Source organism: Amblyomma mixtum, chromosome 5 (genome assembly GCF_055824585.1).
Source record: "Amblyomma mixtum isolate Tamu chromosome 5, ASM5582458v1, whole genome shotgun sequence".
In the NCBI taxonomy this organism is placed as follows: domain Eukaryota; kingdom Metazoa; phylum Arthropoda; class Arachnida; order Ixodida; family Ixodidae; genus Amblyomma; species Amblyomma mixtum.
Genome location: NC_143016.1, coordinates 87,763,135 through 87,788,431, shown reverse-complemented (window position 1 = coordinate 87,788,431; position 25,297 = coordinate 87,763,135). Strand labels below are relative to the sequence as shown.

The 25,297-nt window shown below is 44.5% G+C and overlaps 2 protein-coding genes across 10 annotated transcripts in view; one reads left to right on the top strand and one right to left on the bottom strand.

Moving 5' to 3' along the window:
- Positions 1 to 439: 439 nt before the first annotated feature.
- Positions 440 to 12,413, bottom strand: LOC149342907 (angiogenic factor with G patch and FHA domains 1). Of its 2 annotated transcripts, XM_089545421.1 has the most exons (9): positions 11,557 to 12,408; positions 10,784 to 10,903; positions 10,418 to 10,546; positions 5,482 to 5,766; positions 3,556 to 3,657; positions 2,470 to 2,688; positions 2,065 to 2,186; positions 1,538 to 1,637; positions 440 to 1,091 (listed from the first exon to the last, which is right to left on the bottom strand). In XM_089545421.1, exons 1-9 carry the CDS (start codon positions 11,926 to 11,928, stop codon positions 930 to 932), a joined length of 1,611 nt encoding a protein of 536 aa, XP_089401547.1. In that variant the 5' UTR covers positions 11,929 to 12,408; the 3' UTR covers positions 440 to 929. The 2 variants fall into 2 exon arrangements, with proteins under 2 accessions (XP_089401547.1, XP_089401548.1); XM_089545422.1 differs by lacking the exon at positions 5,482 to 5,766 and having other exon boundaries at positions 11,557 to 12,413.
- Crag (DENN domain-containing protein Crag) overlaps positions 12,215 to 25,297 on the top strand; it is a 62,745-nt gene continuing 49,662 nt past the window's right edge. For 3 of the 8 annotated variants that reach the window (XM_089545418.1, XM_089545417.1, XM_089545410.1), the window contains exons 1-8: positions 12,218 to 12,387; positions 13,200 to 13,323; positions 16,014 to 16,398; positions 17,437 to 17,623; positions 18,091 to 18,147; positions 18,324 to 18,393; positions 19,681 to 19,850; positions 21,487 to 21,731. In XM_089545418.1, the coding sequence (XP_089401544.1) occupies positions 16,100 to 16,398; positions 17,437 to 17,623; positions 18,091 to 18,147; positions 18,324 to 18,393; positions 19,681 to 19,850; positions 21,487 to 21,731 (1,028 nt within the window). In that variant the 5' untranslated portion in view covers positions 12,218 to 12,387; positions 13,200 to 13,323; positions 16,014 to 16,099. Of the gene's footprint in view, positions 12,388 to 13,199; positions 13,324 to 13,897; positions 13,974 to 16,013; positions 16,399 to 17,436; positions 17,624 to 18,090; positions 18,148 to 18,323; positions 18,394 to 19,680; positions 19,851 to 21,486; positions 21,732 to 25,297 lie in introns of all 8 variants that reach the window. The other 5 variants (XM_089545414.1, XM_089545411.1, XM_089545412.1 and 2 more) reach the window with 5 other exon arrangements.

Sequence of the window (25,297 nt, the reverse complement as noted above, 5' to 3'; positions counted from 1 at the left end):
CAGGAATATGTAAAGCAGGGATATCTTACACATTCTGCATCTGCGGTCACATGGTTATGAACATCTGTGCATTTACTTAAACTGTAAGGTTTCAGGGTTTCAAGGTGGACCAGAGTAAGTATAATGCTTTCATGAAGCTGCACATGGACTAAAAAATACTGCAATGGAGGCCTCCGGGCTAATTTCAGCCATGTAACATCGCACAGAGCATAGGTGCTTCTGCAATTCACCTCCATGCAGCTATCACAGCAGGGATTCAATCCTGTGATTTTGGGCAGATGCCGCAGTTACTGATCCACCATGATGGGCAAATGGTGATTGAGGATACAAAGCACAAAATGTACCACTTAATATTTTCATGTACTCGGACCGGCCCATTTGGTGCGACCTGTTCTGATGACATACACCCAATAAAATGGTATTGCAAACAAGGCTCGGGGAAAGGTAAACATGTAAAATTTATTATAAAGACGCACAGCTCCAATAACAAATTTGGATAAACAGGTGCAGTTAAGAAATCATCTGACTCATGCGAACAGTGCTGCATTTATCTGAGAAGTTGTACTGCATGTCCTGAAGCGCACTGCGAGTTTGAATATATCGGTACATCAGCAAAATACTGGTCCAGAGAAGCATCTGGTTTTTGATGAACTGACCTATTTTTTTTTCATTTACCATCAGCTAAAGACGGCAGTAGTTCTCCAGTCACAGAAACTTACCAGGTGATTGGCAACAGGTATCCCTATCTTAAGGACGAGCATTCTCATAGTGTGTCCACTGTGATAAACAGAATCACACATTCCCATCATTCCTGGCTGTCGGAATGCACCACACACTGACATACAGTCGAACGACGGTACAGAGGACATAAATGCAACAATGCTCGTACTAGTAACTTCATGCACAGCTTCAATTTGCAATGTGCTGTGCTATGTATTTTCCTGCTCTGGGCTTAAAACAGCAGAAGCTTCCTTTTCAGCGATGGCCTCATAGCGCTCCCGTGTCTTGTTGCGAATGTGGGTTCGTTGGTCTTCCACCTTGGGGCCGCTGTGGCCAAGCCCAGTACGAGTGTTCTTCGAGGAAACCTTGACCTGCATTCGGGAAGCTGTGTCAGCATTTGAAGAACTAAGCAACTCAAACGGATATAATGGAAGTGATAATGAGAGGGCATTCTCAATGCAAAAATGGTAGCCACCACTTATGCCGTTTCAACTAGAAAGGAAAAAAAAAAAAAAGGCTGCCACTGGTGAAGTTTAAGAACGGTACAGTGGGGCTGATGTACTGTATGACCAGACGCACACTGTCAGTAACTGTGATCGATAAGAACAATCTTCATGACATGCCGTGTAGATTCACAGGCTCAGCAGGTTCTCTGTGTTGTGTCTATGTACTAATGTAACAAGTTATAATTGGAGGCCTCAAAGAATAAGTCACTATAGTTTTATCATAAGACACACAATTATGATTCATGTGCAAGCATACTGTAATGTTAAGCAGATTGTTGCTACTAGCATACACACAAAAGCATTTTACTCACAGGCTCCGTGGCTCCCTGCTCATGTTTTCCCAAGCCAGCACCTTCTTTCCAGCCCATCTTGTTCAGCAGCTTGAAGCCTATGTTGTCTTGAGCAAGAGGCCTACACAGACAGTTATGTTTGTATAGCATGAGCTGGAACTAAAATTATAACATAAATGAACATTGATGTACTTCTCTGAAGCTGACAGAAAACGTTCCTTGTGCCGCTTGGGCTTAAACTTTCCTCTCTAAGCTTTGAACCCAGTGCCTTATGCCATTCAGCCATGGCACTGATATTTTGTCAGTCTTGGGATTCATCGCATAACACATGTGCAGTACAACAAAGCTCTTGTTGTTAACTATAAAGACTGCAGCTAAACAAATGAGCAAATGACATTTCACTCTCAGCTCCTACCATGCTATCAGGCATTTTAATGGCTACCAAGGCATGTGGATCAAACAGTGCAAGCTCTATCCTTTAGTCAGTAGGCATAACGTGCATTTTCAAACACAACTCAAGGTCTCAAAGACGAAATGTGGTGTCATACCTGTCTACACTGGCTGGTTCAGATTCTCGTTCATGAGGAAACTTGCTTCCTACAGTTCCTCTGCGCTCTTGAGCACGATCCTGATAGCCCCTTGGAGGACTTCTCACAGTGTACTCCATGCCCTGCAGCGTCGCAATTAAAATACACTAGCTTTTGAGCACACATTGCTTTCAGCATAGTGATTATATGCTACAAGGGAGGTGCCTGCTGAAGAAAAAAAAAAAAAAAAGACGGCCGTGCAGGTTTGTGCACAAACTTGTAAGGGAGAGGCTATGAATTCTTATGATATTAGTCCTTAGCACTAAAGGCACCTCTCTCATTTTTGTGCTCTCAGTGCACCATTAAATGCACCAAGTGAATAGTCATGCTAAAAGGCATCACTAGCACAGTTGCAGTGGAACTTACCTGAAGGCCGTACTTGGCCTTGAGCTTCTTGAGCTGAGCCCGACGCTTGGCCTCAGAGCTGGGGGACGAGGCCCGCTTGGATTCCTGCTGGCCAGAGGGTGCACCCATGAGTCCCGGTTCGCAACGGGTGCAAGTGTTGGTGCCCTTGTGGATGTGCGCCTCCAGCTGGACAGCGCCCAGCTGCAGCTGATCCATGTGCTGCACAAGCGACTCTTGATCCTGTCGGATGGATGAGTGCATGGTTTCTTTAGGACATAATAACAGCACAATCAAGTGCAGGCAGTGCTGTTACAAAAACAATGGCAAAACAAGCCTGGAAAGACAAACACTGAATGAGCAAACTTGTATCAGCAAAGAAATAAAGATAATAGGCAGCAGCAAACTTGAAAGCTGCAGTCAGCAATTTGTTGAAATAGAATGGCACTTGCAGAGTCCCTAGTCCATTTTATATGTGCCATCATGTATTTCAGCATTCCTGGCACCTGTTGCAAGGGTTGCAGAAAAATATTGCGAACATACAGCACTTAAATGATCTGAAGTTACAAGGGCATCTTGAAACAATGGGAAACAATAACAATGCATTTCTGTATACGGAAATAAATCTAAACATGACGCATATGACAATTTAAATTGCACAGCAAAATCTTGGACAGTCAAATACAGTGACCTCAGTATCAAGACTAGGCTGCTTTTCGATTCTTGTATGAAATCATTATCTTTGCTTTTCCCGTAATGAATTAGGAATATTTATAGGGGAAAAAAAGTTACCACACAGAAAATCTTAGGTTCATATTATGCAAATTCTGCATGCTTAATTCTCAGTTGTGTGCTTTATAACACAAAAAAATTCTGCATATAAAAGTGTTATGCAAGACTGTCCCTCGCGTATTCCCCATGTAAGCCATGCGGCTGATGCATTTAAAAAAATATACAGCACTGCACACTTCAAAGTTTTAAGGCTATGATGTTTATGATACCTGAGGGCAGCTTCTAAATGTAGTGCACTTATCTGAATGCGACAAATGCTTTAAAGAGCTGCACCATTGGAGCACTTGCGACAGCATGCGACAGATGGCAAGGACAGACCTGCTCTAATGTAACACCATTCAAAGATGTTCCACTTTGGCTCTCAAGATCCTTGAGAAGGTAGCCACCCTGCTTTGCAGAGTAGCGCAGTTCTGCATGACTCTGGAATGTAAAGGGACAATTTTTTAGGCCAACAGCGCCAACAGGATGAAGAAAACTGGTGCAGCTACCTGGGCTGGGGTACGTCTCACGTATCTTGCAAGAAAACAGTGGTAAAACAAAACTCAGCATCCAGAGATGCTCAATGCTAGGTAGATTGCGTGGACTGCACTAGAGGGAGACATCAAAGACATTCGTTTGCTTTCATAAAATGGAGTTCAGGATCCCTTAGTCACATTCATGGTGTCTCATAATGCACTCGAGCACAACACCTGCAATAAAAGCAGTAGTATTTTCCATACACTCTGTGCACAGGTGCTACAGCTTTGGGTGGCAATTGCTGTGATGAAAGCCTTGTTCACAGTTCGAGCTTGCTGTGTTGGCTGAGCTAGAAGCATTGGCCATTGTTTTAGTACAAGATAACAGTAATTGCACGCCATTCGTTATGACATCATGTGGGAAGTTCGCTCGAGTGCAAATGACGTCGCCAAGGGTTCTCTCTATTTCTGCATTTTATGTACAAATTAAATTTTTTTAGAATGGCTTAATAGTGCACTGCACAGATTATTGTTAACATACAACAACTATGATCAAGATTTACGTCAGCGTCCTTTTAGCAGGTTTTTTACCAAAAATGCATCTTTCGGCAGACGCAAGCTGGAACTTGTCCCTTTACTATCTTTACCAAGTGAGCAGACAAGAATAAAGAGATGCACTGGGAGATGCCATAGATAGTATAAGAGGGTTTTTGCAGAGCTGCCGCTTCTCCTATTCAACCATGTTCTTCGTGGAATTTTCAGTATAACAGGATGTACCATGTTCCCTGCTATGGCTAGGGTGTGGCTCTGGTGAATACTCTCAAGTGCCCTTGAAAGGAGAAAAGACAAAACAAAATGAACAAGGGTTGACGGGGAGCCTCAGTCTGTTATCCTGAGCGGACCGAGGCTTACCCTCAACTCTTGTTCATTTTGTTTTGTTTCCAAGGATCCCATCTTCCTGCCTTCTCTCTGCCATGGATCCCATTGAAAGCAGAAGGCAAGACAGCTGTCATTATAGCTCATTCGGTAAAGCACTAAGCACTGCATATCATGGGTTTGAATCATAGCGGTGGCACGTGGTTGCTTTCCCACAACTTTCTGCAAAATTTTCTGTTATCTAAATTAATTATTCAAATTCCTCCTTTAATCAATGACGCCAGAAAAAGTAATGAACAATTCCCTTTTGTTCTGCCGCCGCGGTGGCTCAGTGGTTATGGTGCTCGGCTGCTGACCTGAAAGACGCGGGTTCGATCCCGGCCGCGGCGGTTGAATTTCTTTGGAGGAGAAATTCTAGAGGCCCGTGTACTGTGCGATGTCAGTGCACATTAAAGAACCCCAGGTGGTCGAAATTTCCGGAGCCCTCCACTACGGCGTCTCTCATAGCCTTAGTCGCTTTGGGACGTTAAACCCCATAAACCAAACCAAACCAAACCTTTTGTTCTCATTAGTTTCATTGACTGTCATCTCTTTTCAAATATATACATTTAGCTAATAGATTTATCTGAGCCCCCTTCTAGATTCCTTTTTTTGTCTCATAAATATTTAGTATAACCTCCCATCCCACAGATTTACCTCTGTTGGTTACGCCACCAAGATAGGGTTCAAGCTACTCATACCTCAATTGTCTGCCCAAAACTATGCAAGTCGGAGCACAGCTGTAGCATATCTTGTGCCTGGCTCTGGAGTAGGCCCAGGCAGAGAGCACTGCCACAATTGTGCTCGACTATTTGGAAAACGTGAGGTTAGAAAATGAGAAACAAAATGGTGTCTGAGAAATAGGGTTTCGTGCCTCATCTACAGTGTCCAAATCGGGAAGACAGATTGCATGATCGGCATGGGTGCCCAAGACGGCTCCTGGCAGGGTCACCAAGAACAGCCTGTGCTGCACCATGTCCTGAGGCTCTCTGAGCACAAGACGTATGCACGGTGGATGCTGGCTAGCTGCGTCTTCCTCGTCCGCACTGCTGCTCTCGTCGGTCGTGCTGGTGCCTTCATCGGTACAGCTGTCTTCCAACTCGCCTTCTTCCATGGGCTGTTCTTCAGCGAACTTGTCTTTGGGCTGAAGTTTCTTGCGCTGTTGGAAGCAGTAGGTATTCTGCAGCAGGCTACCCTGATGACTTGTTTGCTGGCTTTGACATGCAAGTCATTTATTAAGTCAGAAAGAACTAGCATGCAAATATTCTAAGTGGACTGGCTGGTGCTGCAAAGTGGTGCGCTTCACTCGCATTCAGCTCTTTCTAAAAAAAAAAAAAAAGAAAGAAACCTAAACATGATTGCACTAATCATGGATCCTAAAGACAACACTAAAGACAGAGATAACATGGCAAAACTGTGCATATGTCTGTGTTAATTCCGCCATTCTTGTGCTGTTTTTCCGTACGTTCATGATTAGTACATAATGCATTACAGGTGCAGGTGCATAATGCACTACTCACAATAAATTTATTTTTAACAATTACGCAATGGTCTGATTACTTTCTTCAGACAGTAACATAAATAACATTCATTTCTTTAGTGACCGATGGTCGTAACAATTAAACCGATTCAGAAAAGAAGCTGCCACAAGCAGTACACGTTCAAGTAAATGGCTTGGTGGCAAACAATGACACGAAATGGCATAATTCCTTCAAGGCAAAAAGTGACCAGGTGCTAAAAGCCTCGCATAGGCACGTGCCCTGCAGTATCACCCTGGATGGCCAAGTAGCACTGAAATGGAAAGGGGCAAGCAGAGACAAGCCAAGCACACAAGTAGCTCAGTTCTCGTGACACTTCATGTGATGCTAGGCTCGTGGTTGCCCCTTTTGCATGACTTGTGGCTGCACCTTGGCCACAATAGTGCTAATGCACTTAATGCCGCGTCAGCTGTTCAAAGCCTGGACAGAATGCACCCCCATACAGAACTGCCACTTTCCAATATCCCCTGCAGAAATAGGAATAGGCAATTTTTACTTTGCACCACGCTTTGTTAGATTGAGCAGCAGCCTACACAGAAAAGGCTGACTTGGATTTCAGCCCGCTGAATGTCACACGGACAGGCAAGGAAGGACCTTCTGATGCTGGGAGTCAGCATCAAGCAGGATGTGCTGCTTTTCAAAGCAGCCACTGATGCCACTGTTTCGAACATCCTCTTTCCCTCGCTGTGAATTAATGGCTGTGTTAAAAATGATGCCGCTGGCAGCTTTTTGCATTTCTAATTGAAACATTGTGTTAACCTCCAGCTATAAAACATTCAATTGCTATTATCTAATAAACAGTTAATTATGAATAAAATACTGCTAAGTACCCCAAGTAAGTGGCAAAAATGTTGCCTTAAAATTTCGTTTCTGCAAAATGTTCCACCCATTTCCATGTCTTGTTAAATTTATGTGACACACCATAGACTGCTAATAAAAGTTTCAAGGAAAGTAACATCAAAAGCAACTAATTATTTTTTCTACTTGTTGGATTGCATTTTGAGGCTTAACTGAATAGTGATATTAACTATGCTTTCAAATGAAAGAACTGTAATTGCAGCTAACCGAAGACTGATAATTTCAGTCACGTCAATTGCTCACAGTACATTTACACTACCATAAATACTCACGGAGCCTTCACTGTTACAATGTGTGTATTAATATGTCTTCCTGTGCTTGCATTTCATCCATCCATGACAGTACACAGTCCAGTTGCTTTTCTAAGTGAGCACGATATCACTTAAACACAGAAGTGGTGATCAATAGTAATCATATTTGGCCAAATACACTTATCCTCGCTTAAGCAAACACTACTTTTGTGCAGAGTGAAAATAAAGTTGAACTGGGTGTTTGACTCTGGGGCATTTGCTCACAGAAAAAATGAGTAAATGTTTACCATTTCCCAATAACAAGCTCATTTGAAGCTTTGTGCTTATGGGGTGCACCAGCACCTCTCAGCTCCTCCAAGCTGATTGTTTCCTTCATTTCCAAGGAATGTTTAACTCTGTGATCATGATTTGTGTTTATGGTGCAAGGGTATATTGGCCAAAGAAGTGCCACGGTAAACGTGTTTGGTCTGCATGAGGCGGGGTCAACAACTCATTTTCCCAAGCATTTCACCTCAGAGACGATGAGCACCAGGTCTGGGGGAAGCTTGTACTACCCCATGGAACGCCAGGGTATAGCCTCGAACCGAAAGCGAAATGAGACGCTACGTGCTAGCGCACATACTTCGCATTTGGCCAAGCAAGCTAAATCAGATGTAATTTTTTTACCCCACTTTACAGTAAATTTTATGTGTTTTGAACAGGAAAAATAATTTGTCAGATGTTTGTCCATGTGGTGATGTGAACTTCAGAGACAGCGCTGGGGTGGTGGGAAACGCTGATGCCAGTTCGAGTGCTCTGTAACTCCAGGTAGGGGTGTAGGATGCACATATGTTGCCACACAAGCATTAGTGCCACAAGTAAGCTCTGGTGGCTGTCTTTAGCTGAGGGGGCAGGGTAGTCAAGTGCAGTGACTGGTCATGGGGTGTAAGGTTGACGCGTGTTGCGACTGTGTCAAGCGTCACACACTTTGATTCATCCATCCATATAAGGCAGGTGATGCAGAGAACAAAAAGGAGAACAAATGCGGAAGATGGCGACATGAGTTCAACAAACTGCTACAATCTGCTGTCGATGTAAAAAAGGAAGCCAGCAAGAAGAGCAACCTCGGCTACTCTAAGGATAGAGTAAAAAGCAGAAATATTAAACCAAAGTTTTGCATAAAATATTTTCGTGCCGCAAGCCGACTCTGGCTTGGCAGTTTGTACAGGACTGCTCACGCCAATTTCACAACCTTTTTGTCAGTGACAAAAAAAGTGCTGGGGTTCCCAAAAGCATACGCTTCATCTGACAGTATCAACCGGAGACCAAACACACAAATTAAGAAGCAACTTGCAAATAGCTAGTCCAGGTCATTCTGTTCACGACATGTCACCACAGCACAAAGAGAATTGCAAATGAAAGGTTACAACACCATTTTTCTTCAAGAAATCAAAACGGCAGCCCTCAATATGCACAGAAAAATATACTGCAAATGGCGACGAGGTACATTTATGTGGATTCAAGGGCAACATAGGTGCCTATCACAACTGCACATGAAATAGCTGCTTGTACATGCATACACCTCAAGGCTATAATGCACGAGGAATAAGCAAAGACTACACATTTGAGTGATTAACAACTTGGAAGACAGTCATCACTGCAGAGAGCCAACAGGTTACAATAACATGAATTTTTGGATGGACACAAAAGAAAGCGAAACAAGATGTGTGTTATCCTCTCTCAGTATTGACTTCATTTTAAAATTTATGCTGTCAAATCTCTGTTAGACTACCTAATCAATCAGCGCAGTTGTTAACAAGTTTTGTAAAAAGCCAGTTTTTTTTGCATAAAAGTGATCTCATGTTAAAAAGAGTACAAGGATTCAGATCGCCACCTTGGAGACTTGTCTTTTGATAAGTGAAGAGGTAAAAGTAAATAGGCAAGTAGCTACAGTGCTCATTAACGGGTCTTTAGCCCCTTAATCAGCACTCTTAAATTTTGGAGTTCTAAATTTTAGGGGTGGGCCACCTTGCGTCTGATTTCAGAATCGGGGGTATTTCCTGACATCCGGCGGAGGGGTTTTGGGTGTGACGATAGCTCTAATGCTACAGCACAAGAATTTCATCAAAGCCTGAGATTGAGAGGTGCACTTTGTAGGTTTCACATATAATACTGATTACACCCCTCAATTACTGGCTTCATGGTTTAGCTGTAAAAAAATCTATATCTTTTTTTAGCTTCCATGTTCTGAAAACAACTGTTAACAAAGGGACTGTTAACCACTGACTACATTTTATGTCCCTTGCAAACAAAGCAACATCCTTCATAAAATTCTTCACTTAATAGTCACTGCTTTCAGTCGGCAGTGTGCTGAAGTAAATTTTGTACGTTGTAACTAAAGCTAACAAAAAGGCCGAAAGGCCGTTATTAAAAGGGCTCTGAAACAATACTAATTGACATTTATTTGTCCCTGAGGCTTTGTCTCCCCTCTCAGCACAAAATAGCACGGTGGAAAGTACAGGGGCTAAAAATGATGCAGCACGTGTAGTGTATGCGATACTTGCTAAGTAATGTTGCCATGATGCAATTTTTGCTGAGTAGGTTATTTTCTCTGCGGTATGCCAAGTCATAGCTGAGAACTCCAGTGTTCAGCTGACGGCCGTTAAGAAAGGTCATTCTGCTTGGCTGGTTCCTTTGGGCCGCTGATTGGATGCTTTCAAGAATGTGCCATCCCCGGTCAAGTGAAGTCAATGGCCTTTGAAATGGGTGCTCAAGTACAGGGTGCAATACTATTGTTATGACCTTCCTACCCTACGAGTAGTACTTTAAACCTTTCTTTTCAGTGCTTCCACTGTGAATGTGCCCTCATCACTTCCTGCCATAAGAAATCAGGGAATGGTTCTACTCTGCTTCCAGCAACAGAGCAAATATCACCATGATTAAAGCCACAGAGGGAGGCAACAGACTGGAAGCAACACAGCAGCTAGACTGCACGAATGTTTGATGTGCCCTTATAGCTCCTACCAGTTATGTCAGCTCCTACCAATTATGTCATAGTAACTTGAAAGCTGATATACAACTTCTGCCTTAAAGGTGAGGAGATGTAGCTTCAATATGCAAAAGCCCGTCGTTGTCACTGTTTTTTTTTTGTTTTTTTAAGAGAACTCGAGCAAAGATCACTGACCTTGCGCTTTGGTTTCCGAGTTTTGTGGGCCTTTGTGGGCTCCACCTGAGAGTGCACTTCGTAGCTTCCCATTTCTGTGTTGTAGCGGTAGTAGGTGCCCGATGTTGGCTCATAGAGGAGCTGTGTTGACTGCATGGAAAATAAACATGCGTTAAATTTTCTCACATCTGAGAATGCAGTGCAAAACGCAGGGCAAGGAAGACACGATGGAACAAAAGTTTGTTACGAGCCGATTCCTTCAGTCTGCTTTTCTGCATTGTTTTTCAAACATGCCTCACCAATAATAGGCCTTGTTCACATAATCATATGTAAATGCATGTACATAAACAGAGGTTCGGCAGTAGCAGCATTTATAAATGGACTCACCGGGTCGTAGTAGCAACCTGTTGAAACACTATAGTACATCTGGTACTCTTCATTGAAAATGTAGTCTGAAGAATCAACCGCTTCCTGTGCAGCCTTTTTCACCAAGTCTGCTACTGTGACCTGCATGTGGACATGAGCAATGCAGTGAGATTCTCTGGCCCTAGATAGACGAAAGCTAGTATGATACCAATAGCACCTGGCTTGCATACATGAGCTTTTATCAAATAATATTCCCCACAGAGTTGCCATAAGGCACAATGGCTAAAAGGGCACTGTTTTGCACACATACAATTCTGCCACAATGCATTGTGCAGGGGTAAAAGAGCTGTCATAAGGCACAATGGATAAAAGGGCCCTGTTGCGCACACGTACCGTTCTACCAAAAGGCCCTGTGCGGGGGTTGCACTTCAGACGTGCATACAAATGAAACAGCACAAGCGCACTATGCATGCATACACACATCAAGGATGTAAATTACCGAAGACAAGCAAACAATAAGTTCAATTTGTTCGTCCTTTGCATGTGCAAGCACTGAAGCTACCGAAAGCGTTTAGCTTGTCCAGTTGTCTACCCTTATCGGCAAGAGATGCCAATTTCAGTCAGTGAATTCGGCTCCTTGATTAAGCAATTAATTGATCATTTTTCCCACAGCAGAGCTGCGCCTCGTAGCTACTCTAGAGCAGAACTTTCACAACTAAGCAGGCAATAGATCACCACGTTTCCAGAAGTTTTAATAAAGTCAACACTGGAAAGGAATATGAAGCGGTTCTCACATCTGAACCTTCAGGCGGTTTCCAGTCCTGGGTGCCGTCACCAGAATTTGATGGTGCGGGTTCGCTCTTTGCATGACACTGACACGGACAACAGCGATCACCGGCAGCATTCTTGGTCAACAGCGCCAAGTCGAGAAGCACTGCATCCTCTGCGTCCTCTTGACCAGCACTTGCTTTCACATCACTGAGCATGATAGCTAGCTGGCCCAGTACCCATCGAACGTCGGTTTCGATGCGAGTAGCCGTTTCGTGTAGGTCCTTGACCAGCGACATGTGGCCTTCTAGCCTGGTTATGTGCTCTTTGATAGACAGCTGACGCTCTAGATCGCCTACTTTCTCCAAGAACCGATCGACGCATTCTGTCTTCCCCATTACTAAGCGGCGTTCGTTTGAGATACGCGATGAAAGCTTGGATGTACTCAATTAAATTACAGCGGCCGTGAGCGCATCAGCTTGCTCTTCAGCGTACAGGTTCGGCGTACACCTGCAAGTTCACTGCAAAAAGCGAGAAATTTCCGCAATCAGAAGCAAGCGCAGCCAAAAAACGAACTTCTCTCCGCTCAAAACACGCGCAAACAGCCGAGCTGGTGCGAATGGTGCGGAGTCAAGCAGCGCCAACAGGCTACGTGCGATTAGTAGCCGAAGCCGAAAACCGGAAACCTTTGAAGGCTCAGCGGAACTCAACAAACATGGCAGGCATGTGTGCGCAAGGTGATTTTTGAATGACTCATGCCCCGTGCGGTGCTACTCGTGCGATTGTGTGCTTACAAAAAAAAGTCAGAGCGAAAGCACCATATATAACCGCTAGGCTGTCTTCGGTGACCTTATGAGGTACAGCCTCCTTTTCTAGCCTCCTAGATGAGCTCTTGCGTCGTGCCTCTCCGACGCGGATAAACATGCAAACACACCTAGAGAGAAATGCGAGGCTTATTTGCGGCGTTTGTGTGAATGCAGGCGTCTTATTCGTGCACACTACCGTTACTAACAGACCCCCTTTAACCCCTTGAGTAATATGAGAACTATAGCACTGGTTTCGTTAACCAGCCAGTCCGATTCAGAGGGTCAGTGCACGACCGCAATATTTGTCAACAGGAGCAGCTCGTGTCATGATTTGGTTGGTTGTCGGTTAGGTGTGGTTCTAACATCTCGCAGGTTTTTCAAAAGTAGTGTCTTGTGAGAGAACTTCAGAACTATCAGCTTGTTGTGCGCGCTATGAAAACACGCCTTCGATCATCGGTGGTGGTGTAATTAGGCGATATTTCATCAGTCTTTCGTTGAGTTTACTGGTGTTGCGGGTGGCCCTTTAAAAGGTGAACTTTGTCGCAGACACAAACGATACGGCTAGACGGCTAGTAGAGAGCTGCGTGTTGCGATCCGCGCGCAGCAACTGCCGCTTATCGTATGCACTGAGGTGTGGTACTCGTTTAGCTCCAGCTTTCCCGACACTGACGCGCCTGACGCATAGAGAACCGGCGTGTTGTGTCCGTGCGCGTAGATATTGTGGGTATTCTTCAAAGATAACGCTTGAGTATTGATCGTGTTTTGAACGAGCGCAGCCTTGCTGCCTTGATACGATTCAGAAGTCGCCTCGACCGAGTGTGCTCAACCAGTTCGGCGAACGAATGCCCCCAAACGCTGTGCAGGAATCGCCGCTTACGAGCCAGCATGGAAGCCCCCTAAGCGAGTCGCAAGAAAATGCATCTGCAAGTGAAACCCCTGCCCGGTGAACATGTTTAACAGGGAAGAAAACAGCAGCGAGCTTCATTTGTGAGCATTCTGCCTCGTTTTGTAGAACCATGTGATTGTGCTAGCTCAAAAACATACTATCTAATGCCTTTCTTTTGGAGTAGGTGTTTTCAGATGACTCCTAATGAGTGCCGAACTTGTTAAATACAGCTGAGTGCCAGCACTAATGTTAGGCACTAATGTTAATCCTTCTTGAAGCTGGTCTTAATTACTAGTGGTGTGGTTGCATGATAAATTATGTAGTAGTTTGCATGAATTTGCTTGCTTTGTAACTTGTGAAGTGTAAAAATCTGGATGAAAAATGTTATCTGGTTGTGACTATCTTATGTAAATAAGGTAAAAAATAGGAATAAATCCTGTAGGCAGCCTTCTCAAGCCTGGCACATGACATATTTGCTTGTTGTTGCATATTCTTAAGTGTCAGCATCTTGTGAAATTAGTAAATTAGTTGTGTAATAGCAATAACATCTTCACTGATGCATTCATGTATGTCATGAAATAACGTTTGGCGTCAAATCTTTGCAAGAAATTATCTTACACAAACAGGTTGCAAGGAGTGTATATGTCAACTGTCTTATCATACAATGGGTGCAAGAGATTACAGGAAACAAGACAAGAAATATGAAATGATGAGAGGGGAGCAACAGCAAACTTCAGTGCAAGAAAATCTGGTACATAAAGTTTGGATATCTGGGTGCTGTCATTGTGATTTCTATCATAAGAAAAGCCATAATTTTCATTCACACAGTAGGAATGTACAGAGAGGAGTCTTTTTTTTTTTTTTTCTGCAGTGAGAATTCTTAGATCATGATATGCATATAATCCTTTGAAAATACAAAGGTAGAGTTTTCGATTGTGTTTGCTCTTTCCATTCTAGCTGGTGTCTTAATTTCATTCGTGTGGTTCATCTGATGCTCACACAGTTTTATATTACATGTGACCGCCGCTCTGTTGTGATTTGCAATACAGCCCATTGCTCTGAGGCAAATATGTGTGCCCTTGTTTCTTGTTACTGCTCAGCGATACTGGTATTAAGTGCAGATGTAATGCTTTTGCATTTATAGACTAGCTTTGACCGAACAGTATATTAGATTTGGTGACAAGAACGACACATTGCTTGTGATTTCATATACCACATGCAAAGCACTGAAATCTAATCGGTACACAGTAGAAGTATCGAAAGTTGAGGAAGTAAGTGGTTGTTAATACCGTAAAAAAAAAAAAAAGGCACCAAGAAATGGCAGTATAGACAGGACATCCTGTCTGTTCTATCTAGTCAACTTTTTTTTTTTTTCATGCTGTTTTCCCGGTACGAAGTTCAGACAATATGCATAGTTCCGTTTTGAGCATATTAACACTACTCAGTGCAGATTTCCTTTAGTTGTATTGAAAAGCCCTTCCAGAGCACGCGCAGTGGAGCACATAAGCTGCAGGCATGAGCTCATGGAGCGATGTCAGGAGAGGGTGATAAGCTTAGCGTGGACTCAGCTTGGTAGATAAGTCTCTGTTGTCCTTATGATGAGTTGCTTTACCATGAAAACTATGCAAACAATAGCCCTGCATGTTAGTAAGGAGTAGGCAATAAAATGTATAAGCATGTGACATTGCGCTTTTTAGCTTTCATTTTGGCTCTTAAGAAAGTTATTTAAAGAGCTTTTCATTACAGTTCACATGACTGTGATTTTGAAAGGGACAAGATTTCTTACAAGTTGAAATTATGCATGTTTGCATTCCAAGAATGAAAGGAAAACAGCTATGGTTTTTTTTTTTTTCTTGGGCCTTTAAATGTGATGATATAGCTTAAATTGTTAATGGTAATCAGTTCCTATGTTTTGGGCTCAATTTATGTTCTCCTGCATGCTTGTTAAATGGTACTGTCTGTCAGAATGCTCGCTGTGTGGCATTGTCTGATGCTCCTTTTGTTGTTTTCCTATTTGTCTTCACATGGTTTTGGTTCCTGACCTGTGTAGTAATACTTTCAAGCTTCTTTAGTATCTTTCAGGCTTATCATTCTACTTAATTATCACAAGTAAGCCTGTTTCATTTGTGCTTTGATTCAGACACTGGTCATTTCAACTGCTTTTCATATTTGTAGAAACCTGAAGAGAAAGCAAGGTTAGAGCTGTTTGCTTTCTTGCATAGGAAGTGTTGCTTTGAATTTGCATATATTTGACTGGGACGTAGGGTGTACAATGTGGAGCCGTGAGAAAAGGCTTGTAGTTAGCATCTTTGACTACTGGTTGCCATATGAGTGGACCAAGCAGTCATGGAGAACTGATAAGCAAAGAGGCGGAGCAAAAGGCTGTCATGAGGTCTTGCCCATTTATTAAAAAAGTGTTAGTCATTGGGGAGTCATTTATTCCTTTTGCTCATGGCAGTAATTTGACTTAGGATTTTCATTTAATAGCAGATTGCTTCTTTGAGGAGATCGATTATTTGGGAAGTATTCATTTTTAGATGTATGCTTGAGACTAGATTTATTTAACTACAGGTAAATGCATTCCAATGAATTCCCACAGCTTGTGGCAGCCTACCAGCTAGCTCACTAGCTTTTCCAGTGATGTTGCTTGGTGAAGATGGTAGAGTTCATCAATTACAGGCCTGACGTGTTGAGACTTTGTGTTAAAAAAAACGTCTTTCTTGGAGGATTGTGCCTGTGCTTAAGTGAAGCCTGTCGCCGGCTGCTGAAGTAATTGGCCTTGTATTTTCAGGAAATGACATCGCTGTCGGAGAGGAGGAGTGACACTTTACACAACGTGCTGCCTCTCACCTGAGGTGCCAGAGGCCCCGCATCGCCATGGAAGAAAAGCGTGTGGCAGACTACTTTGTGGTGGCCGGGCTTCCCGCCAACCCACGGCCCCTGGAAGAGGACTTCTCGGCAGTACAGTCCCCGCGGGCCAACTTTGGCCGGATGCCCGTGACGGATATTGCCGTGATTGTGCGCACTGAGGGTGAGGTGCCCCCGTCCGGATTTGAGTGCATTGAGTACACCCCTACTGGCTTCCCCGCTGATCTGAACCATGGGAGCCTGCGGAGTCCCAGCATATACCTCTGTTACCGTCGGGGCAGGGATAAGCCTCCACTTGTGGACATTGGGTAAGTGAAAAAACGAAATGTTCACAAAGCCACACAAAAACATTCATAAAAATCCCCCCCCCCCCCCCCCTTCCCCGTCATCATCACCATCAGCTGGATTACGCCCACTGCAGGGCAAAGGCCTCTCCCATGTCTCTACAATTAACCCTGTCCTTTGCCAGCTGCACCCACCTTGTGCCCGCAGACTTCCTGATCTTATCCCACCTAACGTTCTTCCACTCCCTGCCACGCTTGCCTTCCCTTGGAATCCACTCCATTACTCTCAAGGACCAGCGGTTATCTAGCCTTTGCATTACAGTTCCCCCCTGTCCTCGTCAGAAGACTTCAGGCCACAATATTCACTTGTAGTGGAATGAATATCCTTTGAATGCTCTGCTACACGGAGCATTCAAAGCACATGTCAATCACCAAGCTTTTCTTCTGCGAGAGTTCTTCTAGAATTTCGAGGCCCTTTGATTTTTAATGTTGCCATGATGGCTCTGTTATGTGGCTCATACGAAAAGCCTCTGGCCTGAAGACTGTTGACCAAGACTGCACATGCTTTGCTGATAGCGTAGACAGCACAAAAATACTCGAGTGAGGTGGCTAGCTTTTATATTACTATTCCAGCTTTATTTTTCTTGTTCTTGTGTCCACTGAGTGGCTTTCGCGTTGCAACAATTTCATAAAACAGTCAGCCTCTTTCTGCGGGTGCATTTTTAACAGTATTCATGTCTTTCAGTCGGTCCACAGTATTAATTTTGCCATTGTCGTAAAGTGCTTATGTTAGGGAACAAAGCAGTGCAAACGAAGAGTCCTAATTACCTTTTTCATGGCTGAATATTTTTCTCTTATTGCCCCAAATCTAAATCTCTGTGATGGGTAACAGCCCGAGCCAGATGTGGTCCTGCGGTGAAAGCAGGCAGGCAGCCACTGTGTCTTGTAGACACACTAGTAGCACTGAAGTGTCCCCAAAAGTGAAATTCATGAAGTTAAATGTAACTCCTCATTTGCTCACTCTCTGAATGTAGCCTTTTTTTTTTCTATTTCCTATGCCAGGGTCCTGTATGAAAACAAGCAGCGTGTCATGGCTGACAGCGAGGTTCTCAAGAAGACACCTTATGGGCGACCGGCTAATGTTAACAACAGTGGCTCTCGAACATTCCTCACCTTCCGCAGGGCATCTGAGAATGCCCCTTGCAATCAGCTGGTTGTCACTGACCTGTGCGTCATTCTCGCCAACAAGGCAAGCACCAAGTTTATGCATGCTTGCTAGCATTATTTCTTCATTAGGCAGAAACATTTAAAATTCAGCCTGAAGGAGGAGCGGGATGATGCCACTGACATGTTCATGGACATCATGGGATGGTACTGCAGGGCTTTGAAAAGAGCTAGAAAATAAACACCTTCAGAAAGACACAGTTGTTGTGCATTGAAGGAAATTAAGGTATTTAGAGTTCTGAGTGATAAATGCATGCTGTTGCTCTGATGTCCGAAAGGGGTATTGGTGAGCTTGTGAATAAGCACCATACATGGATCAAACTGTATCAAGGAGTGCACAGCTGAAGTTCTTGTGCTATTGCTGATCCCTGAAGATGCTGCTTATTAGTCAGTTTTTGTTGTTTGCTTTCTCTTTGTTGCCTAATTTCATCAGCTGCTTTCGTTTAAACATTTTTATAGGACGACTTGCGACTTTTCCGGCTTTTATTTCAGGGTGAGACGCCTCCCCATGCATACTGCAAAATCGACCGCAATCTCAACAAAGGCATGGTCAGTGCTTCTTGATTTATTTTTTTTTTCTGCGTGCTTAATTGAAATGCCGACAAAGATTATTGTAGCTGTGGTGCTTCATGATTTTGGTGTATAGTGTGCATTGTGGTAGTTTGCATGCCGTGTCTTGTGATTAGCCCACTCCCATTCATTGCTGTATTTGCATGAATTTGCAGGTTGGTTCGGATGTTTTTCTCTGTTACAAGAAGTCCATGAACAGGCCTAGTCTCATTTGCTATGAGCCAGGTAAGCAGTGCCGTTCTGTTTCTGTAATCACTTTATTACTTGCTTTGATCCTTCTTGCAAAATATAATCATGATAAAAGGGATAGAGGAAGTATTTGGACTTCTGGAGTAGTATTTGTACCTCAGTTCCATGTGTTTAAACTATCGATGCTAAGAAGTTTCAGTACTTCTTTTTTTTAATTTCTTTTTGGACCTAATGTGTAAAAATTTAGACTTATAGTACTTTTGGAATAAATTTGCAGAATGTGTCATCGTGTTGTTCAGGTTCTCTTCTTAAAAACAGTGTGGCATTGCTGCTTTCAGGGCGATGAGAAGCATATAGCAGAAAGAGCTGGAAAAACTATAGGTGATGATATAAAATCTCTGAGAATGAAAAATAAGCTTATCATCATGTTGCACATGCGTGCAAGGCAGTTTGACCCTTTATGTCATTATTTTTTGAGTAATTCTAGTCTTAATTTAGTTCATCATTTGATCTCAGCAAGATTTGGGACTTCCTTATGCACTTGTTTTAAAATTATGTGTTTTATTCAGTGTGGCAATTGTATTATGGATAAAGACAAAGCAATGTATCTCACAGTTGTGTCTGTTGGCTGATTTATTATCAAATAAATACTTCCTTTGTAGGTACTCAAGAAAAAAAGTGTGATTATTCGAAACTTGGGGATTGTATGATAGCCTATTCAAGTAAAAGTCACAAAACGAGTTTTTCGTTTTGAAAGATAAGCTTTTGCTTGAAAAGAACAACTACAGTGGTTGCCAAGTTGTTTGAGCATTCACTTCACATGTGGGAGGTATGGGGTTTGATCCTCAGTGCTGTCGAGCACCCACTGGGGATACGATGGGCATAAGCTTTTCCCAGCCAGTTGCTTGCTTCTTTGAGGTGAAAAATTTGGTGAAATGTCTATGAGCCCACCTTGTGTAGATGAAAAATACCTAATTTCGTGGCACTCTTCGGACAAAGTTTCCCTCGCACCATAAAACTCATCATCAGCTGCAGGGGACACACATACATTCATTCTTGGTGTTGAATCTAGGTTGTCGGTCATATGACTCGGCAAAATGCGGTGCACTGCGGGGGTACCTTCGGCCTGGCTCCTTGCTGAAGCCTGTTTGTGTTTTCTCTCATTGATTAGGATTCGGTCTCTCTGTAGCAGGCCTAGTCTTTGTGGTGTGAATTCGACACCGTGATCTAAATCGACCGTTACTGTAGTATAGCTGCCCTTAGTGCCTCCTCTTGTTCGTCCAATGTTGTGTTCTTGTTTGTCTGCTTCTCCTCCCCCCCTAGCTGTGCTGGAACGATTCCCGAGGGAAGACTATGCGAGCTTTCCCCTGCCTGAGCAGGTGCCCCTCTTCTGCCTTCCCATGGGAGCCACGGTGGAGGCCTGGCCAAAGAAGGCCAGCCAGCCAAGGCCAACGTTCTCCACCTTTGTGCTCACCCTTGGCTCAGCTGACAAGGTATTTTTGCTTCGTGCCTGTGTCACTAAGGGTTATTGCATGCATGGTGGAAGGCATTGATTGCTTGAGCAAAAACTTCTAGGGACGATTAAGATACTCGGTAATGCGAAGTTTGAACGCAGCTCTGTAGGTGTCTATCTCTGTAGGCTCACTTTTTTGCTCTGCTGGGTCGTCAGTACGTCTGTCGACAATATTAGTTCGATAGTAGTATATTAATTGATGAAGACGACGTGCAGTGCAGAGTGCGCGAGAATGGGTATATTAGTTCGATAGCAGTATTAGCAAAAGACGGCGACAATGTGCTATGCAGAACATGAGAGTGTGCTGCAGTTTAACACGAGGCGTGATTGGCTGCGGTGATAGCCTAATGCTCTCGGTATCTGTAGCCTCATTGTTTTGCTTTGCTGGGTCGTCAGCATGTCTGCCCATGATATTAGTTCGATGGTAGTATTAGTTTATGAAGGCGACGATGTGCAGTGCACAGCAGGCAAGAATGTATGCATTAGTCCAACAGCAGTATTAGTTGAAGAAGATGGTGGATGATTGCAGTTTAACACGAGGCTTGTCCGGGTGCAGCGATAGTTTGCGGCGCCGTGGGTTCGAATCCCAGTCTTTGCAATGTTCATTTTTATTAATTTATTTATGGTTTGGCTCGGTTGCACCGGTGGTGGCGACATGGCTCAACCCATGAATGGGCGCTGAAGAGCTACACTCTAAAAGGAGTCTAGGCCAGGGGGAACGGACAGCTCAGGACGGAGCACATATGTTACATACATTAGGAACATGAACATGTAAGGTGTGTGAACTGCAGGTTTATACTATTGACCCTATATCTGCGAAAGTGTGCCCCAATCTTTGATGGAGTCCACTCAAACCTCTTTTTAGCAAACAGGTGGAAAATTGTAAAATATTAGTGCAATATAGCCGGGATTCATGATACTATAATATTTCGCCAGAAACACGTGCAATAGCAGCGCAATTTAGTCAGCAAAGGGATGGCGACTAAGGAAACTATTGCTAGAGGGCAGGGAGAGACCTCTTGCGAAGTTTTAGCTGCCTTTCAAAACCATTAAAACAGCTAAAAGTCACTGTTCGATTATTTGTCGAACCATTTCTCTGGGCCTTCCAAGTCCAAAAATTCGGTTATAGACTGTATCTGATGTGAAGGAAGTGTCAAGGCACACCCGTAATCTCTATATAACCTCCTGCTTTGCATTTGCTAGATTTTCTTGCTCCCTGCCTTCTCTATATAAGTCTAATACCCAGTGCAAAGACGTTTTTTCTTTCTTTGGATGTGATGACATTTAATATGGACTGTTTTATTTTCACTGTTTATGTTGCATTACCAAAAAATGGTCTCCCTTTTTCTTTCCTGCCTTTTGAACTTCTTTTAACCGTGTTGTTTACCTCTTATTAGATTTGTGTTGCTGAGCCGCTTCATTTATAAAATTAGTGCAAGTCGAGTTCAAGAAACTGCGGTAGCAAAATATGAACTTGACTTCACTAACCGCCTTGGTTGCGCATCTCCGAGCGTTTCTGCAAAAAGCTGTTGAGACAAGAATCCTGGCGCAGCCCTGCCGTTGTCTTTGCGTGTGCAATCGTCTGTACGTCTGTGCACTGTGCGGTGGCTGCGCAGGTGTACGGAGCATCCATCACGTTCTATGAACGCTTTCCCGAGGAGCAGCTGACGGATGCGCAGAGAGCCCAGCTGAGTAGCAGCAACAGGTCGGGCCAGCCGCAGCCAGTTGAAGAAGAGGTTTTCTCAGCCAACAAGTCCATCTGTCTGCTCTCCCATTGGCCTTTCTTCCGCACCTTTGAAAAGTTCCTACGCTTCCTCTACCGACTGTCTTTTATCAAGAACCCTCCTGTCTCAGTGGAAAGGTAAGCACTTTTGTTCAGGTAGCCTTCTGGTGTTTGTATGTTGACTCAAAACTGGATTCTGCAACCTCTACTCAGATTTTACCTGTTTAATTGTGCTCACTTGCTCATCTTATTGTTCATTTATTCGCCCACTCACTCGCTCGCTCGATCGATCGATGGATCGACGTCACTTACCCACTGCCCGTTCAGACACTTATTCCTGCAGTGACATGTAGGCGCTAATATAGAAAAGGCGGAAGGGGAAGTTGTGTGCGATTAATTGCACTGAAAGAAAAGAATGAATGCATTAAGGAGAAAACTGCAGAAAGGAAATGCAAAATAGTGGAGGTAGTACAGTCAAACCTCGTTACAGCAAACAGGCAGAAATTCGTAAAATACCCTATTTACTCGCATAATTTGCTGGCCTCCAACATTTTACGCGGATTTGTGAAAAAAAAAAAAAAAACCTTTTACTCGCATATTTTGCACTCTTTGCTGCGCCAGACCACGAGCATGCACGAGAGCGCGCGCAAGGCAGGCTTGGAAAGATCGGCGCGGCCGCGTCTCCGTGTTCGTTTGCGAAAGTTTCGAGTGCCGAGAACACGAACTGTGTGCCGATTATCTGCGCTGCGTTCACTTTCCGGGAAGAAAAATTCCGAGAGCAAACTTCCGGGAACCTCCGCTACCCTCCGCTACGCGCCAGAATCCGAAACTATACCGAACCGTTTGCAAGGGAGTGACACTCTCATAGAGCCAATGGGGACGTTTTTTTTAGAAGGCGATGGTGGCGGCACCTGGGAGAGGCGGTAAACGCATCAAAAATCCAATATGGCGGCGCGCGTTTAGGCGGCTGGTTGTGGCCGGTTGCTCGCGCTACAGTGCACTGTACCCGCGCGTTCCTGGTGCCGGCGGCCGCTAGCTCGATCCAAGCTTTGTAAATAGTGGTGATTAACTGATCCCGCGCTGCATTCACGCTTGATTTCCTAAGTACTTACGGAATCTGCTCACTCGCTTTTGTATTTCGATGTGTCTGTTGATGTAGCATGGTGTATGGTGGCGAGCGGCGCGACTGCTTAGCAGCTGCGCTCGATCGAGAACGAAAAGCGTAAATGGTTTTTGTGCAAAGAACAATTTATTAAAAGAACATCAGCAGTGACAATCGATGTCCAAAAAGTGATTAGTGACATTGCAGTATCAGTAACAGGCATCCTACAAATCAAAATTAAAAAAAAACGCCATTATGTAAACCTAGCAGACATGAGCGCACAGAGAATATATAGGGGATAAAAAAAGGTATCAAGGTACAGTATACATAATAAAATGCTACATGACTGAATATACGTTTGTACGCGACTTTGTAAGAGATTTAGGTAAATAGCAGAGAAGTAAAACATCTGACCTGTATTGAAACGCATCAGTCTGTGGCTATGAATAAACACACGCAGAGAAAGGCAGAGAAAATTTTCAACCTTTGACTCATGTAGAAGAAATCACAGTGCGTTGGGCTAGGGACAACATAATATGCTGCAGTGCTAGTTCTTAGTATAAATACTCCAAGAAAAGCTCACTGTGTGACTCGACATGGCGCCAATGACGCTGCTGCAGTGTGAATGTCGCCGACGTCGCCGTTTTCGCTTGCGCGGCTGACCGTGCGTCGTCTGCTTGTCGTCTGCTGCCGCGTTACCCGCGTCGTCATCTTCGCAACTAATTTCTTTGATGTCTTATTTTTAATACCTATGGCTGGTTATAATTTAGTTCATAACCATGTTTTTATTATTGATAGTGGTCGAAAAATTTCACTTTTATTAGGCTTAACTGCAGCCCCGTTTACCGCCGATACCAGGATCGCTGCAATCGTTTCGACCGGGGCGCCACCCTCGGCGCGGACGCGCAACTTACAACATGCCACAGCCCTGCCGTTTGCTGTTCGGTTTGCCGCTAGTCAGCAAGGCCGCACGCGAAGGCGCCCCGTTTTATCGCTGTTATCTCAGTTGCCCCCCACAGCTGGTGTCACGATTGTATCGTTGCGCATTTATTGCATTGAGCTGCCCATGCGCCCCACTGCCACTGCCACCTCCCCCCCCCCCCTCCGGCGGGGGCGCGGGGGGGGGGGGGGGGGGGGGGACTATATAACGTGGGGCGGGGCGGGAGGTGGTATGCGTCCTATATTTAGAGTCAATGTTTTTTTGTTTGTTTTTTCCCAGCGAGGGGTGCGAAATACGCGGCAATATACAGTATATATTGCGCGTTATTACCTTTGTAGAGTATTTTACGACATGTTCAGAAAATTTTTCGTGTTATTTGCGCACCCCCCTTTTGAAGCCCTAATTTTAAAAGTAAAAGTGCGTAAATTACGCGAGTAAATACGAATAGCCAAAATTCATTATACAGTCAAACCCGAATATAACGAACTCAGATAGAGCGAATTATTCCTTATAACGAACACTCGAAGTTGTGATATCGTTATCCATATGAAATGTATTTTTTATAACGAATTACACATTGGATACAGCGAACTCTCAGCGCGCGCGATCGCTCACCAAACGCCCGCCAACGTGCCTTTGTGCCCGCATCCAGTATCTCTAGGCAGCCATTTCCGGGCCGCAATCGGTGCCGCAATCGGTGCCGCAATCGCCGCTATCGCGTGCAATCGGTCGTCAAAGGACCGCCAACGCGGTACTGCGCCGGTTCCATGTCGCGACGCCCCGCTGCCTGCCCCCGCGCCGCGCTTTCGTGAAATGCAGGGCAATCGGCCCGGGAGGCTCTTTCTGCAGTAGCTTAGGGCTCCCTCCACTGCGCATGCGCGGCCCCGCGACGCTTTCCCGCGTCTTCTCAGCTTTCTTTGCTCGCGTTTGCAAGTCGTGCTGCTCGCTTCCAGACGTCCCTACTTTGCTGCCGACACATTCCGCCGCTACATCCTGCAAGATGACGACGAAGCAGCGGCGTGCCGTGCCGCTTTCCTACAAACTTGAGATGATTAAAGGCTGACGTTGCCGCGCACTTCAAGATTCCGAGGAGCACGTTAAGCACCATCTTGAAAAACAAGTCGGCCATCAGAGGAAATGCGCAGGAGCACCCAAACGCTGACGGCTGTCGTCTTCGCAAGCCGGCTTACTAACTCGTGTATAACGAATTTGCTACTGAGGTTTGTTAAAGGTTCGTTAAAAGCGGGTTCGGTTATAACGAAATACTTCATATAACGAACTATTCGCGTTGAATCATGCTATTCGTTATAAACGGGTTTGACTGTATAAAGTTTTAGCGCCGTTTCGAAGCCGCTAGCGGTGATTGCGGAGGCCGCGAAAAAAGGAGCGCCAAGCGCTATCTAGGTTGGCTTTCCCGCACAGCACCGCCAGCACGCGGCTGCAACAAATCGCACGTTAGCTAGGGTGGCTTCCCCGCAGTGCAGCGGTGTTGTGTGGAAAGTGGAACGCCAGGGCGAAAGCTAACGGCGTTTTCACCACCCCCGTGACGGTTGACGTGAGCACAAGGGGGCTGCTGGAAGGCTACAATCGACCATGCTGGAGGCGCAAACGGGTGCCGACCGCCTGGCTACCAATTTTTCACGCCGCTTTATGTTCCTTGGC

Coding starts and splice junctions, on each gene's coding strand:
- LOC149342907 (XM_089545421.1), bottom strand. CDS start 11,928: ATGGGGAAGACAGAATGCGTCGATCGGTTCTTGGAGAAAGTAGGCGAT. Junction 10,904..11,556: donor AACCGCCTGAAGGTTCAGAT/GTGAGAACCGCT, acceptor GTCCACATGCAG/GTCACAGTAGCAGACTTGGT. Junction 3,658..5,481: donor ATTTGGACACTGTAGATGAG/GCACGAAACCCT, acceptor TTTACATTCCAG/AGTCATGCAGAACTGCGCTA.